The sequence below is a fragment of the Mya arenaria genome, chromosome 7 (assembly GCF_026914265.1).
Source record: "Mya arenaria isolate MELC-2E11 chromosome 7, ASM2691426v1".
NCBI lineage: Eukaryota > Metazoa > Mollusca > Bivalvia > Myida > Myidae > Mya > Mya arenaria.
The window spans coordinates 43237623-43256939 of record NC_069128.1 but is presented as its reverse complement, the minus strand read 5'-3'; the positions used below and the strand labels follow the sequence as shown (position 1 = coordinate 43256939).

The 19317-nt window shown below is 34.4% G+C and overlaps 1 protein-coding gene across 8 annotated transcripts in view; it reads right to left on the bottom strand.

Moving 5' to 3' along the window:
- The window catches only part of LOC128240721 (tensin-1-like), a 124963-nt gene that overhangs the window by 24431 nt on the left and 81215 nt on the right, over positions 1-19317 (bottom strand). For 6 of the 8 annotated variants that reach the window (XM_052957506.1, XM_052957509.1, XM_052957510.1 and 3 more), the window contains exons 12-14: positions 6988-7209; positions 3213-4676; positions 2579-2880 (exon numbers count right to left, since the gene is read on the bottom strand). In XM_052957506.1, coding sequence (XP_052813466.1) covers positions 2579-2880; positions 3213-4676; positions 6988-7209 — 1988 coding nt within the window. The remainder of the gene's footprint in view (positions 1-2578; positions 2881-3212; positions 4677-6987; positions 7210-19317) is intronic. The other 2 variants (XM_052957507.1, XM_052957508.1) reach the window with 2 other exon arrangements.

Sequence of the window (19317 nt, the reverse complement as noted above, 5' to 3'; positions counted from 1 at the left end):
TTTTTTCGATACTTTTCCTGAAAAATTCAGCGGCAAATAACAATGAATCAAGCCCAAACCTTTAAATGTATATAACCATGTACACCATCTGACCTTTTTAAAGGCCAGCGGCTCAAATTTATAAACAATTTACAACATAAACACAGCATTCGGCCCAACTAAAGACAGCCCTGTTTATCTTACATCTTATTTTGTATATATACACCATTATTAAATTCTTCTTCGCTCTCTGCCCCATTTCCCTCCTGCACATCTATATTGCCTTAATTAACAACTACATGTAGATGGTTCGAGGATTCCCTACACTAGGTGTACACACATTTTAAGGAGTAGGTAGGTATATATATATTTTTTTTCATTTTACTTCCTAACTGCTTAATTTCATAATGAAAACACAAAAAGACCATTGATGAAGCTTAAAGATGCCCTATTACTCCCAAATATGATTAAACATATTTGATACATTTGTTTTAATATACAAAAAAGGATGAATAAATGTCAAAAACAATGATGCTTATGAAGGTTACCAACTTGAATTGAAAAGAAATGTTCAGAAAACATGGTATTGCATTTCTACCTTATGAGACCAAAGTAGATCGCAGTAAATCTTTTAGCATTCAACAATCATTTAATATTTTTTGGTTTTCAGCTATTAAATACACGGTTATAATATTGTTAATAGTAATTAATATTTTCCATAAATGCATTATTTAGTAAGTAGTTGAGGGTGTATCACTCAAAATTAATGTTTGTTTAACATGTGTATGTATTGATTTTGAATAAGAGTGTCACTTTAAAAAAACTTTCAGACCTTGGGTATTTGGTGTGAGTTGCATGGGAAACACCAACAAACTTTTATTATTTTTGGCCTTATGGGAGGTTTATGTGATGGTATGCCTTAACAATTCATTTATGGCACAGTATGTTTATCAAAAGCTGCTATGAATAAGTTTGTAATGCTAACCATCCAAGTTTGTAGTAAATTAAGAAAATGTGGTTGATCAATTGGGCAAACTAGTTAATTTATATGACAATTAAGTAACTTTAAACTTATGCTGTTTACTTAAGGGAAGTAAATCTTGTAGTATCAATTTAAATCATCAAGGGAGATAATCATTATCATTACTCTTGAAAAGGAGATGATGAAATTTCCTGGTGTTTAACTTTTCGCATCACAGGACTATTTTTATAAAGCCAAATTTGCCATAATTGGGTGTATCATTTATATTTATTAATCAGTTTAGACCAATTGTAAAATATATTTTCCAAATGCAACATATTTTATTTAGAAAGCAATCTAAATATTTGTTCAATAGAAGAAAGAACAAGTTATTTTTTTAAATCATAGCCTTAGAATTATTGTGCAATTTAATTTGAAAAATATATTTTGATTTTATTAATATTATCAAGTTTTATATAGGAGGTTATGCATGCTATTTGCTTGGAGACATCTTTTACACATACATGTATTTTCCATCTTAAACACAAGGAATTTAATTAACAAAGCAACCATCACAATATTGCATGGATATATTATAAATTATTGACACAAGTTTCATAGCAAAGTTAAAGAAATAGCCTGATATATGGAACAGCAACTTAAAATTTTAGAAAACCAAGCAGGTTTTTCCCCATTTGTTTAAGGGAGGCAACTACATAGAACAATTCAATTTGTTTTTGCAGCAGTTACTTCCCTTAGACCACAATAAAGTTATGGGAGTATTGCAGATTGTCAGCATACCAGAGGATGAGAATTTAATCAACTAAACATCAAGGCAAAGAAAACAAAAACTAAGAGTAAAGTTACCTATTAAAGTATTAATCAAACAAGCAGAGTATAATTCAGACTGATTCTCAGGTATACTTCTTCCATTATACATTTACCATTCAGTTTGTATCAGAATTCATATCAAAGAACAAAATTCCAAAATAAGACTTGAGAATCAGTCTATGAGTTCTGAGAGCAAAGTATTAATCTGTGAAGGAATTGGGCCAACAGATTACACACAACTTTATCAATATATTTTGCAGATGAACCATTTTGCCTATCTTGACATTTCAGGGGTGGCATTATTTCTTAGTTGACATTTCAGGGGTGGCATTATTTCTTAGTTGACATTTCAGGGGTGGTAATATTTCAGGTGGCATGATATTTCAGAGGTGGCATTCAGTTCATTTTTTAGGTCAAATTTTTTGGTATGGCCTCTTCGTTGGTTTGATCACTCTCCTTATCAATATCACTACTATATAGTTATTCTTAATTCAAGGGTGACGATGACAGACAGCAGAATCCGTGAACTTTACAGCGCCGGTACAGCGAGAGGTGTTGGGCCCTTTAGCCGGTACAGAGCAGCACCTTGGTGGGGGGTGATAGTAGGCAAAGCCCATTATAAGCAACTGGGTTTGAAGAATTTAAGGGACCTTAGATTGGATATAAACATATCTATGACTGAATGTGAAAAAATTCCCGTAAATCTGCATTAGATAAACACCAATATTAGTTTCATCGAAAAATAGCACGAGGATTAAACTTTGCTCTCATAACTTCATTAGTACATTAGTGAGAGGGACTGCTTACATGCTCAACTGGGAAATTATCCCACACGGGGGACATGCTGCGAGGGTAGCCACCGTTACTCACGGTCTGCTGTTCCGTTTTATGTTCACGCCTTTGCTGTTCGCTTCGTGTTTCATATGTACGCGTTTCGTACTGACGCGTTTCTTGCCTGACAACATTCTGTTGTTGTTGTTGTTGCCAAGTAGGTTGATTCTGTATTATGGAGTGTGACGCAGCTTGTAGAGATTTTTCAAGGGCGTCCAATCGGTTATCAGTTTCGCGATCCAACTCGGCACTTCTGTTCAAAGTGCTGTTCTTTGAATCTGTACCGAACGTAAGCAATGAAAATTCATGTTATAATAATAAGTATGTTACCAGCCTATTGACAATCATACATTACCTGTATCGAAGAACACTATGCAAGTCGATATGAATCAACATTGGGTTTGTTTCCTTTACAGATTATACTAGTTCAACAAAATTAGAACATGTTTATCTCTATAAGTTTATAACAGCATTCATAATTTATAAAACAAATCTGAACAAGTCTTTAGCTAAGACTTTAGTGCACTTAACTATGTTTGCTTTAAAAATGCATGTTCACCATCTTTTTAAGAAACTTTTGCAAATACTACAACAAAATATTTCAACTCACCAGCACCACCTGTTCTCTGCACAATGACCTCTGTGATGTAGTGGGGCTTATTTGAATCATGCTGCTGCTGTTGCTGTTGCTGTTGATGCATGTGTTGTTCTTTCTGGATTTGTTTCTCCATTTTCACTTCCATCTGAGGCTGCGAAAAATCGGGTTCATCTTCATCTTTGTGGTGTATGGTTTTATACACAGTTTTGTATGACTGAAAAGTATGGGGCGACACTGAACGTGGTGAAATCGGGGGAGTTACGAATTGCTTGTTAGTCTGCTGGCGTTCAAAATGATCTCTGTCATATGCTGACTCAGAGTTATGTCTCTGAACAACCCTCGGTTGAGCGTGAGTCTCACTTTTCCACGCATTTGACGACTGCTGTTGGTACGCCCCGCCACTGTAGGAGCGGTTTCGCGTATGCTGTTGTTGCTGATGCTGTTGTTGTTGCATGTAGTCACGACTGCTCGTTCGCTGTGGTGGAGGAACCGGAGGAGGTGAATGCATCGACGGAGCTACAGACCGTTGCAAACTGGGGGATGGTGGAGGTTTGTTTGAAACTTTTGATGTCGTAGATGATTGTTGTTCTGTGATGTATGTTGTGTGAGAATGGGCCATGGGTATACTGTCATGGGGAGGAAAAGCTCGCTCGTTTGGAGACTTATCTGTATCGTATGTGTGAGTGCGTGAAACGGTGTAACTGTAGGGACTAGTCGGTCCATTTTGTAACGAAGAAGACGAAACTTTAGACATTGAATCGTCCTCACTTTTTTTCTGAAAGTATTTGTTCTGTGTCTGAGATTTTTTCAGTTCCTCAATAAGCATTTGTTCATTTCTTTCCCGTCTTGGGTCACGTTCTACACTCTTCTCGCGTAATTTCGCCTGTTGCTGCTGAAGCCATGACAACGAGTGTTCACCATCACTAAGGGAGGAAGGTCCATTAGCTTGGTAGTTATAAGACTCCTTTTTATAGTTGTTGTCATAGTCCACTTTGTATGGAGCCTTAGGGCTCGTTGGGCTTCGAACTCCATCAAACGACCTTGACATCTCAGGCGAAGAAGGCGTATACGTAAATGCATTCACTGGCTTGTACTTATCTTCCATAACTGTCCTACTTTCAGTTTTCACAGAATATTGCTTCTCGCTCCTCACTTCCGGGATTTTATACGTAACATCCCCGCGCTGAACAACAATATTTCCCTCAGGATTCGTATGCTCCTCCACAGTCCTAAAACTCCGCGTTCCAGGAGAAGATTTCTGACTCACAAACGCCTGATCACTCAGTAAGTCACTCAAAATCTGATCGAGTTGTGTCTGCTCGTCAAGCGCGACCTTGCCGGATCGAGGGCTCGCAGACGAGCTGTACGATTTACTCATGCTCGAGTAAGATGATACTGGCTGCTTATTCATCTCCTCCTTCCTGTACGACCAATTCTCGCTGCTCGTGGTTTTGTGTGTGGTGGAGCCAACAGGCACTGAAAGTAGATGAGAACGTGGAGTTAGAACATTACCAATGGTGCAAACAGAGTTTTCCTTTTGCTTCTATTTAAAATTACAATCTAATTTTACACCTAGACCTAAAATTCTTTCTTTGTTGACATAGGCCTCTCAGAGGATACCTAACTATGCCCGATTTTGCACTGAATTGCTTGAATGTCTAAAAATTCATGTGAGATTTTTCATTTACTTCATATTAAAATAAATCAAGGCAATGCAGAAAAATGCAGCGTAGAATTCTGCAAAATGGACTATAAGCAAGTCATGAGGAAGATTGCTTTAGAAGGATAATTTTGATGTAAATTAAGGAATACCTTACATATCAGTTTTGGCATAGGGAAAAATAAAAATCTGAATAATGGAAAAGGGAGGCAATTAATTTTGTTATTACATTTTGATAAACTTTTCAAGGGAGGTAATTTTAAATTCCGAATATAATAAAACATACTAAGGGATAGAACATGAATTGGAAGATATACATTCTATAGATGGCAGAAAAATATGTGTATAGGACAAAGAAAAACATTTTGACCGAAGAAAGGGAGGTAATTCAACTGAAGTAAAATATTTTCAACATAATTTGTAAAACAATTGATATTAAAAAAAACAACAACTCATTTTTGCTTCTTCTTCAAAACCAACTAGACAAATGAGTTTAGAAAATATAAAATCTCATCTTATGTCAAATCACTACTTCATGAAAAAATTATCAAAAACTTTAACCCAACTCAATTTTAAAGAATTGCATTTTTGATTTTATCGTGAAATCTTGAACCATGACATACAGCTGAGCAATTATAAGGAATTTCCATCATAAATCAACAATGTTCATGCATTTCAACTTTTATTAATGTTTTACCACAATCTGCCTATATGTTCATGCCGTACAGTTAACCACAACACTGTCAACCAGTAAACAGCCGCCCATTAATTGTGTATAAAATCTGATGTTGCCATAAAAGGTAAACTTTATACAACATTATATGAATGTAGATAATATTCGTTGAAAGAAGTAGTGCATACCAGTCCTTGAGTTATAACAAAATTTTGTAAACAACGTAGCTTACTAGTAGAAAATTTAAGTATATGTAGTATATTTAAGGAATGTGGCAAAAATTTGAAAACATTCTATATCATCAAGGAAAAATCACAACAAATACAGACAACATGATATGGAATCTCTTACTAGCAGAGAGGTAATTAAAATACACAGGAACATGTCACAAAATACAGATCAGACAATTCTATGTCAAGTTAACCAGACTTTGATTTTTCTCAGTATTCCTAATTTATACTTTAAAAGCTGCACTCTCACAGATTGACATTTTTTGACATTTTTGTCTCAGAATCAGTCAATTTTTATATCAATGCAATTAATTCAGTCATGTAGGATAACTTTCAGTGTAACAGATCTGAAATGTTGAAAAACTGTCGAAAATTTATTAAAGCTATAAAACATCAATTTATGAACGTAAAGATGAAACACTGCGATCTTAAATGTCAGCAGGCATGTATCACGAAATATTGGCTCATTCCTTGATAATCAAATAAAAAAAGTTTTCAAAACGGTCAATCTGTGAGAGCGCAGCTTTAATAACGACACGGCCAAAGTTTTAAAATAGCATGAGTTGTCGTCATTCTTTTTTAGCAGCCTACAGATATGGTCAAGAAAAATCTTGACAAAATCATGCAACTCCAAAAACAATATTACAGCAAGCACAGGCTATAACAAAATGTCTCATCTTGTCTGCCTCACCAATTTTATTACAATCTTTTTTATTTTACACTTTTTAAAAAAAGAAGGTTTAACCACTGTTCTGCTTTTTTGTACTTTCAAAGAAATTGCATTATCACATGTTTACCAGTTTACATAAAGACATAAAATTCCAACATAATAAGATTGAGACCAAACAAGGGCACCTAACCTCTTATTAAATTAACCTGACTTTAATACTGTAGTAAAGACAAAAACTTATGTTTTTTAATCAAAATATTTATAGCCACTGAAATTGTTAAGGCCGTTGAATCAAAAATGCTATTACAACATCAGTATCGTACCACAGGACATGTGACCCAAAATCGGATCTTTCCATTTTTTTTATTTTTAATCATTTATAATTGCACTCAGAATAAATTGATCTACAATATATGAGAGTTAGAGCAAGATGGATGTAATTCACCATAAAAAATAAATTGGAGATACTTGTGTCTTGCGTTGAGTCTAATTTAGGGCCAAACATCCTGTGATTTGACACATTTCAACAACAATAGAACAAAAGGTGACAATACCAGAGAATGCAGAAATACCGGAATCTAGACTCGAGGTGTACGAGCCGCCATTTTGTTGCCTGGTGCTGGTCCCGTTCGTAATAATTTGCGACTCAAGTTTCCGCTTGTTTACTTGCGCGTATAAACCCCCGTCAACCGGACCTTGTGTATGATCTGGTTGCGTTACTCGAAAACTGTCGACCCCATATTGTGTAGAACTTTGTAAACCATTGGCATTCACATCTGAAATCAAATAAATTCATAATTTTAAATCTGCAATTGATTTGTAATAAATTTTCAGTAACAACAAATAAAATCCGAATTGGGCAAGGTTTTTTTGTGTGTAGAAAACAGAAAGTGTGTCAATAAAAGGTGCACACAGGCTGATGCAATTATTTTTTAATTATAATGCAAAATCATGTTTAACTCATTTGACTTAAGAGATGAAATAAAAAAAAGCTATGACATAGTTAAAGATAAAAAGGATTAGCCTTTATAAATGTTTTTTTTTAATAAATAGCTACGTGCCCCAAATCCCAAGTTTAAAAAAGCGCCAAAAAATCACTAATAATTTTTTTATCTGTACCTCAATCATTTGCAAATTTTTGTTTTGATAATTAAATTCAAATGAGTTTAACACTATAATGCATTAAAATAAAAACATTTTTAGCATGAAACTATATTGTGCGCCTTTTTAACGCTGCTCCCTATGCCTTCAGGAAGCAGAGAACTTTTCTGTGAGCCACGGATGTCGATAACTAATAATCACTAAACCATTCCACTCCATACAAGCTAAGGTTATCCGGTATGAACATTGGTAAGCACACTCACTTCTCACTAAGGAGTCATAGGTTCAATTCCCAGCCTGGGCATATGTGAGTTTGGTTTGTGGTCATCAAGTCTGATGAGTGGGTTTACACCAGGTACTTCCCATTTCCCCCACAACACAAGACCACACTCTCATGCAACATGGTGCCGAGGAGAGTGACTTGACATAAGTTCATTTAACTTTTTCCACAATCTTTAGATGTATTAAAGTGCTGAATCAGCTGATGCTTGAATTGCCAAATGCATTACCTAACATAATAGAAATATGCTTCAAGTTTTTGCAACCTAAATTTATTGTAATGCCAAGCTCCTAAATCATGCTAAATATACCTGCTTTATCTGACAACTTTATCACCTTATCTTCAAGACAATGAGCAATTTTACAGGCTACCCCACCCACACAAAAACTTGTTTACCCCACCCACACAAAAACTTGTTTACCCCACCCACACAAAATGCTGTTATAATTTTTGTTCTTTCAAGTTAATATATTCCTACCGTCACACCCAATTACAAACCATGGCACAAGCAGTGTACAATTTCTTTGTCAAGAACATACATCAATTAAGTACTACCTTAGTCAAGAGCCTGTGTAATACTTCATCAAAGACATATAGTCTCATCTACCTGGGAAAACTATGTGAATATATGTCGAAAACCATCTCAAAACTGCTGATGAGCAACTGGCTGTATTTTTGGAATGCCAGCAGCAAAAAATAATGAGTTATTCAAAGCTAGAGCAGGAACGACTTCCAGGCTTATGTTATAATTGGATTCTTTATGGGTGGCTATGATGGTAATATAAATATTTACATAAAATCCCAGGTCTTTTAAAATAACCTCCACAACTCTTTTGGATTTCTCTGAAATTCTACAATTCATTATAAAACAAACTTAATGCTTAGTCACCAAATGACTAAATGTCTGATGATTTTAAGTAAAATAATTTCCCACAGAATAAGACTGGTACAACCCAAATTACTCATTTGATTTGTTTTCATGACATTGCAACTTCTTCCTGTCCATCAAGGGGCACAACTCTTGGTGTATTGTGAATCTAGAATGAGTTTCTGTATGTATACACTTGTGGGAAGTTGAGTGTGAACAGCACAAAACACTCTGACAACACTAACCCATGCCTGAAAGCTGCATGAACATCACAACTATATCCATTAAAAAATTGACATTTCTTCAAAAATAAATTGTAGAGAAGCAAAAATCAACTTCAAAGGCTGTAGCACCCAGCAGGAATCTCCCTGCACATAAACCACCTCTGAAGCACCTGTCATAGTTGTTTAAAATAGCACAAACCAGATACACAACATTCTAAAATCAATTGCAGAGTGCAGAGTTCAAATTCCAAACTTTCAAATCTGAGGAACCTGGGAAATGAATGCAATCTGCACGAAAAAACGACAACTCTGAATAAATGCTGGTGCTCTCAGCTTTACCATTCGTTTATATGTACCTTATAATATTTTATCCTTTGCATTATTTTTGCAATAAAATTCTTAAAATTCAGAGTCATTCAACTCTTTGAGAAATCATACTGTTACAAGTGGGCTGTGGAAAGTACACCAATGTTGATCAGTTGTTTTTCAAAGCCGGTATAACTAAACCATCAATAATGTCAGAGTTATGGGCCTTGCAGTACTGTGGGGACATGAGTGTCAGAGTTAAGGGCCTTGCAGTACTGTGGGGACATGAGTGTCAGAGTTATGGGCCTTGCAGTACTGTGAGGACATGAGGGTCAGAGTTATGGGCCTTGCAGTACTGTGGGGACATGAGTGTCAGAGTTATGGGCCTTGCAGTACTGTGGGGACATAAGTGTCAGAGTTATGCGCCTTGCAGTACTGTGGGGACATAAGTGTCAGAGTTATGGGCCTTGCAGTACTGTGGGGACATGAGTGTCAGAGTTATGGGCCTTGCAGTACCGTGGGGACATGAGTGTCAGAGTTATGGGCCTTGCAGTACCGTGGGGACATGAGTGTCAGAGTTATGGGCCTTGCAGTACTGTGGGGACATGAGTGTCAGAGTTATGGGCCTTGCAGTACTGTGGGGACATGAGTGTCAGAGTTATGGGACTTGCAGTACTGTGGGGACATGAGTGTCAGAGTTATGCGCCTTGCAGTACTGTGGGGACATGAGTGTCAGAGTTATGGGCCTTGCAGTACTGTGGGGACATGAGTGTCAGAGTTATGCGCCTTGCTGTACTGTGGGGAAATAAGTGTCAGAGTTATGGGCCTTGCAGTACTGTGGGGACATGAGTGTATGTTCTATGGCATCTATGTGTACAATTGTTTCATTCGAATATCTAAAACAGTGATTTAGCTATGGCCAAAAATAAAAAGGTTTTGCAAGCCTACAAACTCGGGACGAAAACAATAAAGGCAAGGCTACAAAAAAAACGTATTAGCTAAAAATAGATCTGTAGGATGATTAAATGACGAAATGCTAAAAAAGCTGGAAAAATCCTAGGTATAAGAAGTTGCAAAAAAAACCCAGAAACTGAGACTTCTGTTTATCTTTCTACAAATTTTGTTTGTGATAAGGGAATTATTCCAAGTCTTTGAGAATACAGAAACAGGTGCACATCTCTAAATACAAGAGCTAAGCAACCACTTATAATTCAACCTTGAATGATTTGTTCTCAGAAAACTAAATTCCACCATGAATATTTACTCAAAGAAAAAACTGAAGCATTCGAAAACTTTGGAACTATTATTTTAACTGGAGGAGATGACATTAATTTTGTTTTGGAATACTGGAGTTGCAGCTGCTGTTTTAAACATCTCATTCTACTGTAGAGTGCATATTTTTTTTAAACAAATTAACATGCACTTTAACAACAGTTCAAACAATTTTGTACGGGAATTTATGTCAAGGTTTCTCTAAAATTCTGTCAGGTACTGCCAGACTGGAGAACCACAGTCTGACACATAACAATGACAATAATAAAATTAAGACACATATTGTTGAATGTCCAAGAATGTGACAAGTCTACTAACCTCAATGCATACTGAAGCTGAACAAAACATCAAACTAAGTATTCCAAATAAAAGTGTAAAAGAACCCGCTGTTTTGTTGTCCCAGGCTTGTCAAAGCAGGTTTAGTTTATCAAATGACAAAGGAAGTTCCAAAGCACCTTGCACAATTAGTAACTGTTAATGTGTTCTAGCAAGTTAACTATTCAAAGAAGTGGCACAAATTTCACCAAAGGGTCCATAAGCACCTTACCCAGTTTGTAACAGTAAATATGTTCTATCAAGTTGATTATACTTAGAAATGGTATAAAATTCACCATGACAGTCTGAAAGAGTCAAAGCATCAAGAACAATTATTGGGAGTCATTGCTGCGTCCAAACAAATCTATGATAGTACATATTACAAAAGAATTAACCTGCTGAACAAAAAATAAAACAGGAGAACACAGCAAGCAGCTGATACTTAGAAAAATGGTTCAAGACAAATCTGGTCAGCCTGTCCAAACTATGTTAATAATGTTTGTCTAAGAAATTCCCATCTGTTTATTGTCCCACGAGATGACTCTGTCTAAAGACAAGTACACAAAAGTACACATAAGTGAACAAAACATAAAACAAGATAAAAAATGAAATCAAAGTATCTGGCTAAGTCATTGTCACCATTATATTCTAGCAAGAAATTGAATATAATTTTACAAAGAAACCAAGGAGATGAGTGGAATCACCTGGCACACATGAAATGGTCCATGACAAACAGAGGGCTCTGTTCCGGTCAGACTGTCCAAACTCTGTTAATTATGTTTGTTTGAGGCATTCCTGCACCTGGCTTGTCATATAGACTTAGAGGCTGTTTTTGTGTTTCCAGGACTTGATTGATCGCATCTGGGGGAGAGGGGGTTGATCTGATGCATTTCGGGTTGAAGTTTTGTATATCCATAGTTCAGTGTCACACTACCTGCATCGTTAATATACAATAGGTACATTGCTTACTGCTACTTTAAATATAAATGATACTTGACATGCCCTATGCATCAGAAGTTGCATCTGGAGTCTGTATCAATTAAAGGTACTATGAGAGAATAGCAAAGTTTGGTAGGCAGTTCATCAAGACACAGGAGTCTTCATGCAATTAATAGAATCATGTCTAACAACTTCTGTCAACTCACAGCAAAAAATTCTCTGATACCATGGCAAAACCTACATTGTTACAACATATGCATTTTGTAACTGTGTTCACCTGCCTCTATCACCTGATAAACTCATAGAAAATGGAAACCTGAATAAAGAAAGAACCTGGTAAAAGAAAGAGCAGGTGAAGATTAATTAGAAAACAAGGTGGATTTCAAAATAACTTTTTCTTTAACTTAAGGATAAAAATTGTCTGTGAAAGTGTTAACAGATTGGTTTGTACTCACATAGAAGTTTAAAATCCCTATCATTGGACAAATAAGCACCATTATTTCATCATTCATTGATTATTAAAATTAAAATGAATGCAGACATTTCTTTTTAATTTTGGTAAAATGAGTGACACTGTTCTTCCAAATGCAATATTGATGGCCTTTTTATTTTTTAGTTCTGCAACATGGGTACTTATGACCTTAATATCCTAACTGTGCAGTTAATTGAAAGATCAAACATCATTATTACAATACAAACATAAGGTTTGTTTCACTTACATCTCTGATATCTTCATCAATATCTGCCCTATCAAATTTCACATCTGCAGCCAGACTATCAATGATTTCTTTATCTGTTTCCTGTGCAAAATCTGATGTATCTGAACCCAAGAATTAACTGTTTTGTACCAGTCGAACCTCAGATTGTTCAGGTTCAATGCAACATCACTATAACTACCTCTTTGCATAAAGTAAGTTACCTGATTATTGCATATCTAGTTTGGTCTATGTTTGATGTACACCTACACAATCATAACTCAATTAATATTACAGAAACCTGGCTTAAAAGCTAGAAATATCTTGACGTTAATCTTAAGACTAAGAAATCATATTATCTGTGGCAATAATACATTTGTGGTTTAAGCCATCTTCCGGTGCTCTGAGTAATTCTAAATGAATTCATTGATGTGATCCATGAGCTTTATAAAGCATCTGCAAGTAATTAGGGATGATAATAGAGCAAACATTCTCATCCTGAACACTTAGTTTGAGTCTGAGGAATTCAGGCCAAGAGCTGGTTAAGGGTCTTAGATGAATGTTGAAATTGTTTTCAAATTATTGTATCCAAATATTTGTATTTCATGAAATATTTTCAATACAAATTTCCAACAAAAATATAAAATAAAAGAACGAAAATAATTGCATGAGTTCAATAAGAAGCTACAGGAGACATGACTTAAAACTTTTATTTGAACAATAGCTCTTTTGACATAAATTTCTTGCTTCTAGGCCTTAGTCCTTGAAATACTATTTGAATTAAACTTCATTTATTAATTAAACTTCATTTATTAATTAAACTTCATTTATTTTACAACGATTGTGAGGAAGAGTTATATTAACTTATATATAGTATTCTTGTTGGCACAATATGTTTCCAAAGAGTGTGGTCTTGTATGGTGGGGGGAAAGGGATAGCCCGAAAAAAAACATTTTATCCGAAAAAACCCATTTTATCCGGCTTAGTGATTTGTGATTTGTATCCAACAAAACTCACATACGCCCCCGGCCAGGTATCAACCTGGGATGTTTCAGTAAGAAATGAGTGAGCAAACAAATGCACTAACTGGAAACCAAATATTATTTGACTTAGATTTGTTTTTCCTTGTGAGAACAGAGTATTTCTTATGTATTTTAATATTGCCTGTGCTATCAGCTGTGGTTTAATTTATGGCCATGTTATTTAGCCTTGAGTGATGTATGTACAAAGCAATTTAAAAAAGATTTTGTTACATCAAGAATGTTTCCGACTCATTTCACATGTCTTGATTAAGTTAAGACTGCTTTCACCCTTTCTAGCTCACTATACATACACAATCTTAATTTGTAACAGTAGCCAACAGCTTAAATCAAAAGCATTTCAGATGCATTAGATAAAATACTTGAAGACAGGCCAACTCTTTGCCTCTTTCCAGCACTGGGATGTCATAATGTTTTTTATATAAAATGTGGAGAAAACTTTTCTAAGACTTTGAGCAATTGGAGAAAACTTTGCTAAGATTTTGAGCTATCGCCAAGAGTTTGTCATTAGTGTATATGTCTGCATCCTTTACCCATTTTTATTATAAATAACCTGTTGTTACACTCAAGCTGACAAAGTACAATGCACTTAATCAGGCTTAGTTGCCATTGCATAATCAAAGAAATTCAATTTAAGCTTATGATCAGAAGTTGTTGAATCTCCGCCAATCTTAACCAGCTACTTTGACCACTCGCCTGCAGAAACAACTGAAAGTACAGGGTTATTGAAGAGTATTTAATTCCAACATGTGATTTGATTGGAAGAAGAGTTGTCTCCCATGCCTTATGCATATTTATATAAATTTTGTCAGTCAATTTTCCCACGGTACTATTTAACTGTAGGTAGCTGCAACTAACAATATTTCCTTAAAAAATAAATGTATGATTTGTCACTGTGACAGATAGATTTTCCAGGCCATTGCATAATAATAACATGTTATGCAATTTTGCAAACTCCTCTACCATTAAAGTATAACCTGAAAATCTAATTCTTGAAACATCAGGTGATATGAAAATAAATTAGAACAAAAAAAAATGTATTATCACTTTATGTTAACAAAAGTATAACACACAAAACCTCAGGTAAGTTTGGCAGTCTGAAACATTATATTAAGCTTAAAGTACATTAGAACATTAAAAACGAGAGAATGAACAGAAATAAACACGCAAAATGCATAAGTTAGCAGTAAACACAAGTGAATCTACTGAACAAATTATCCTGTCTCCAACACCAGCCAAAAGTGGCATTCCGACTGTGAATACAAACAACTCGTCACCTTAGTGCAAGAACTCAATTTCTGCTTCTATTTATATATGCCGTTATTGACTTGTTGCACTAAGGAGACAAACTATTGCAAGATAATTCATCAGTATAGCTAATATTATACAAGAAAACCAGAATTCCAAGTAAAAATGACAAAACACTAAGTTTCTTGGCAAGTCATTTCGCAGCTTCTGATGTCTGCTACACTTTACTTACATGTTCCATGCGCAGAAAACAAATACAATTTACAAAAAAAAGCTGATTTGCAAGTCAAGAAGTTGTGAAACTAATGTGTTACATATTCACTTGGTAAAATACATGTTCTGAAAGAGACAATTTTCTTCAGAGAAATATTATGTCAAACTAAAGAAACACCTGACCTAAAGTTGTACCCATGATTATGTATCCATCCACACATATCCAATTTAATTCCTAAAGAGTATCAAGTAACCATCTGACACAAGCTGAGTTTGCTTTATTTACTGCATATCATGAACTAATCTTTTATCTTTTTAAACAATTGTCATAGTAATTTTATCAAGTTATATCTTCAAACTATGTGACTTGCCTCTTTTATCAATGGGAATAAGTGACTAACTGTCATCAAAAGACATAATAAAGATAAAGCAATATCAATGTCATCCAATTCTCACATTTCCTTAATTTTACAAAAGCCTTTGACAGAGTTCACTGAATAAGAAAAGTGGATACAAATGTAATATAACTGTTCAAAGGTAACACATTAGCTCACTAGCAATATGTTTTAAATCTAGTGTCTTGAACAGTTACAACAGTTTATACATTACATTAAACACCTCTTGAGGTCTAGGTCAGGGGGACCCAGGTGTCCCTCTCTTATACACACATGTTGGCAGGAAAAACACTGCTGTTCTGCAACTATACGAGTTTAATTTTCATTTGTTCCCTGTTAATTCATTATGTCAATATAAGTTGCTATCAAAATCTGAATAAGTTAAACAATTTTCCCTATAAGTATGGCTAGTGTAATAATATCTGGACATGAATGGAAGCAGTAGCCAGACATGAACCAGATGGTAATATGTTATGTTAATCCTGGTATAATCAAACACAACAGGTTAACATGATTAGCTAATCTTCATCAGATTATCACCCCCAATACACACAGCCTTGAATATACCAGCTATTTTGTTCAAGTATGTTATTTGGTTAATTTCTGACACACACTTCTAATGCCATATGCTTTTAGAAATTGTAGTAGTTATAGGTCCCATTATTTTCAATTGTACATTATGTGTGTTATGTTGTTTGTATTTTACTAGTATTAGTAGTGTTAGCTTTCAGAATATCTGGTTATCTGTAACTATAAAACTGCCTTGAATTATTTTGGCATTTTTATTCTGATGTCACTTCAGAAATGTGGAATATGTTAGATTTTCTAGTTCATTAGCACTGAAAAATGGATGATTTTAAAGAATATGAGTATATACCTGGTATATACCAGTGTCAAAAAAAATTAAAGTATTTCTAAGATCATATTAGCACTGGGTTTCACTTTGCAAGTTACCATTCAAGTATATATTTTTTTTAAACATGTGAACAATTCAAGACTGAAAAAAATCAAGAATTCCAAGAGAACAATCAAGATTGCTTTGAGTGTTTGGTCCTGTCAATCATTCAATTAGACCATATTACAAACATCATCAACTGGCTACAAGCCAGCCATGGCAAATGATCATCTCTCTCATCAGCTGGTTCATTACAATAGCATCATGGTAGAAGCTGCTCAGAAATATGATTATTAAACGTTATGTTATATATTGCCATGTTTTGTGTTTTTTATTCACCCTCATATTTGTAATTGTACGCAAACTGAACATAAACATGTTTTAAGTGGAGATAATCTTTTTCCTATTTATCATTGTTCAACATAATGAAGTCTATAATTTCTTTGCCATTTCCATCATTAACTTTGTTTATTTCCTCATTATAGCAGACAAAAGTCAGGTGTTTTTCCCTCAAGTGTTGATAAAAGGCTTGTACATCCTAACACCATCTCCAACATCAGCTGTAGTGTTTCATTTAGTTTGATTATCATCTCATAATAGTAGACAAAAGTGATGTCTTTTTCCCAAGTGTATATCATTTGCTTTTATTTTGTTCTTACATTATTTCATTTTTATCTCAAAAATTGGCTGTGTTGTAGTTAGCTTGATTATTATTTCATCAGGGTAGCTTGCTGAGGTTATTTTTATTGTACATAATAATGTATCTATACAATTTGTTTCCTTAATCTACATTAGGTAGAAACCATTGGTTTCTTGCTCTCCTCAGGAATGTCATTTATTGTTTTAAACTTAACATTACCTTCAGGATTGTTTGAAAATGACTCAATCTGGATGTTTCGCAATCAACGTTATGATAGAGTAATTGGAAGACTCATTACAACTTTTGCTACCTTTGCCAAGACATGTAAAAAGAAAGCATTTTCCCTGAAAATTATTCACCTGTAGATTCTAAAAGAATAGGGTTGTTAGGTTAGTAGAGTCATGGAGCCATTTCCAAACCCTATTTTAAGAATTATTAAGTCTAGATTAGCGTTTCCTGTTTCTGTAAGAGCATTATCATTGCACCTGTTGTTCGCTTTGAAGTACCAAACATAATAATTGAATTGCATCAAACACTTTCTAATCTTTAACATAATAATTGAATTGCATCAAACACTTTCTAATCTTAAGTGTTTACAGCATCTTAAAGTAGTTTTTTTGTTTTTACTTTATTAAATTATAAGTGCAGCATCAGGATAAACCATGGGAAAACAAGCTCATTTTGTAAATAATTTCAATAACTTACATCCAAAATCAAGTGCATATCAAGCATTCACCATATGTAAGAAGTGCTTACTGAGTTCCCAAAATGAATTCCAAGCCTATTAACAAGCCATCTTAATCTCTTTACTTTTCCAATAGATCTTGAAGCTGATAGTGGTGGCTCTATTTGTTCACCAATAATGTCTACACTAGTTTCTATTGACCTATCTATATCTTCATCAAAATCAGCTGTATCACTGTCTACTTTTATTGAAGATTCTAATTAAGATGATTTACAGCTTCGTGGTTGTCATAATTGAAACAATATTAGAAGAAATGTAACATTTTTATTTCTCCAAATAATTTTTCAACTTTTGAAAGCATTATTCAATTACAATTTCTCTCTTTATATATAAATATATAAATATATTTTTAAATTTTAAATACCAAGGTACACAAAAGGTATATCTATTTACTACATCAACTTACTAAGCATATTCCCTTTATGTTGAAGACATTTTGAAGTATAATAAGTCATGGTACTATAAGACATTGTGAAAAGTAAATACATCAACTTACCGAAAGTGATTTAATTTCATTAACTAAAGTTATAACAAAAACTTACTAAAGTTATTGCATTAATTTACTGAAGTTATTACATAAACATACTGAAGATATTGCATTAATTTACTAAACTTACTATATAAACTTACTAATGTTATTGCATTTATTTAACTAAAGTTATTACATAAACTTACTGAAGTTATTGCATTTAAACTTACTTTCTTCACACTTCTTACATCCAGCAATTTTCTTTGATTTCATTTTCACTTCCTACTACATCCAGTCAAAATCACAAGTCACAAAATCTTGAAATCAACAGTGTAAAATCTCTCACAACAACCTACTCCAATGTCACAACCTTGAAGGAAACCACTTTTGTCTCATAAAAATCACAAACTGGGGTACCAAATGTCATCTACAATTCCCTACCTATTTATATCTCATTTGAATATTCTACCATTCCTCACGATTGTTCAGCACAAGCATTGTACAAACCAGAGTTGTCCCAGGAAATACCTACACACACAATCAAATACACCCCGAAAATCCGAAAATGTAAACCAGTCATAAGTTCCTCACTTCTGAGACTGGTTTCACCATATAATTTGCTGATAAGCCCAGCAGACTTCCTCCCCGTGGAGTGCCGAGATTCCAAGCTAGCTACCTGTACAAGAGGATAGAATGGATCGCTCCTGTTATCTTGTTTTATCTTTAATACTGCATCATTCTAGACTTGCAGCCCAACAATTTTTGACAGTCAATATCCGGAATATAAACTTCTATCAGACATGTACATTTATGTCATTGACTTACACATTCTAACTAAAAAGCTAAAAAATAATTTCTGCAAACTGATGGCACTTCTTTGGCATGTGATGGATTTCCCCAAGGTGTAGAGATGACACCTTTACATTTTCAGTAAAATATTAAATTTGTTGTGTTTTACCTAGAATAACCTCAGCAATTCATTCATACACATCTGGACATACTTAACATTACCATCCCTGCAAATGCATTAAACCAAGCAATCCATGATTTATAGCCATAATCAAGCCCAGTAACTCTTCCCCTCCATCCCTTGCCTAGGGTCACTGGCATCAAGCCTAAGTGGAAAGTAAACGCAAAAACGTTCTACTTGACAATATGAATAGAAACAGAAAAAGCCTTCTGGCTTTTAGCCCAAAAAGTATAAAAATGAGAGTCAAACAGTTCTAAAATACTTTTTAA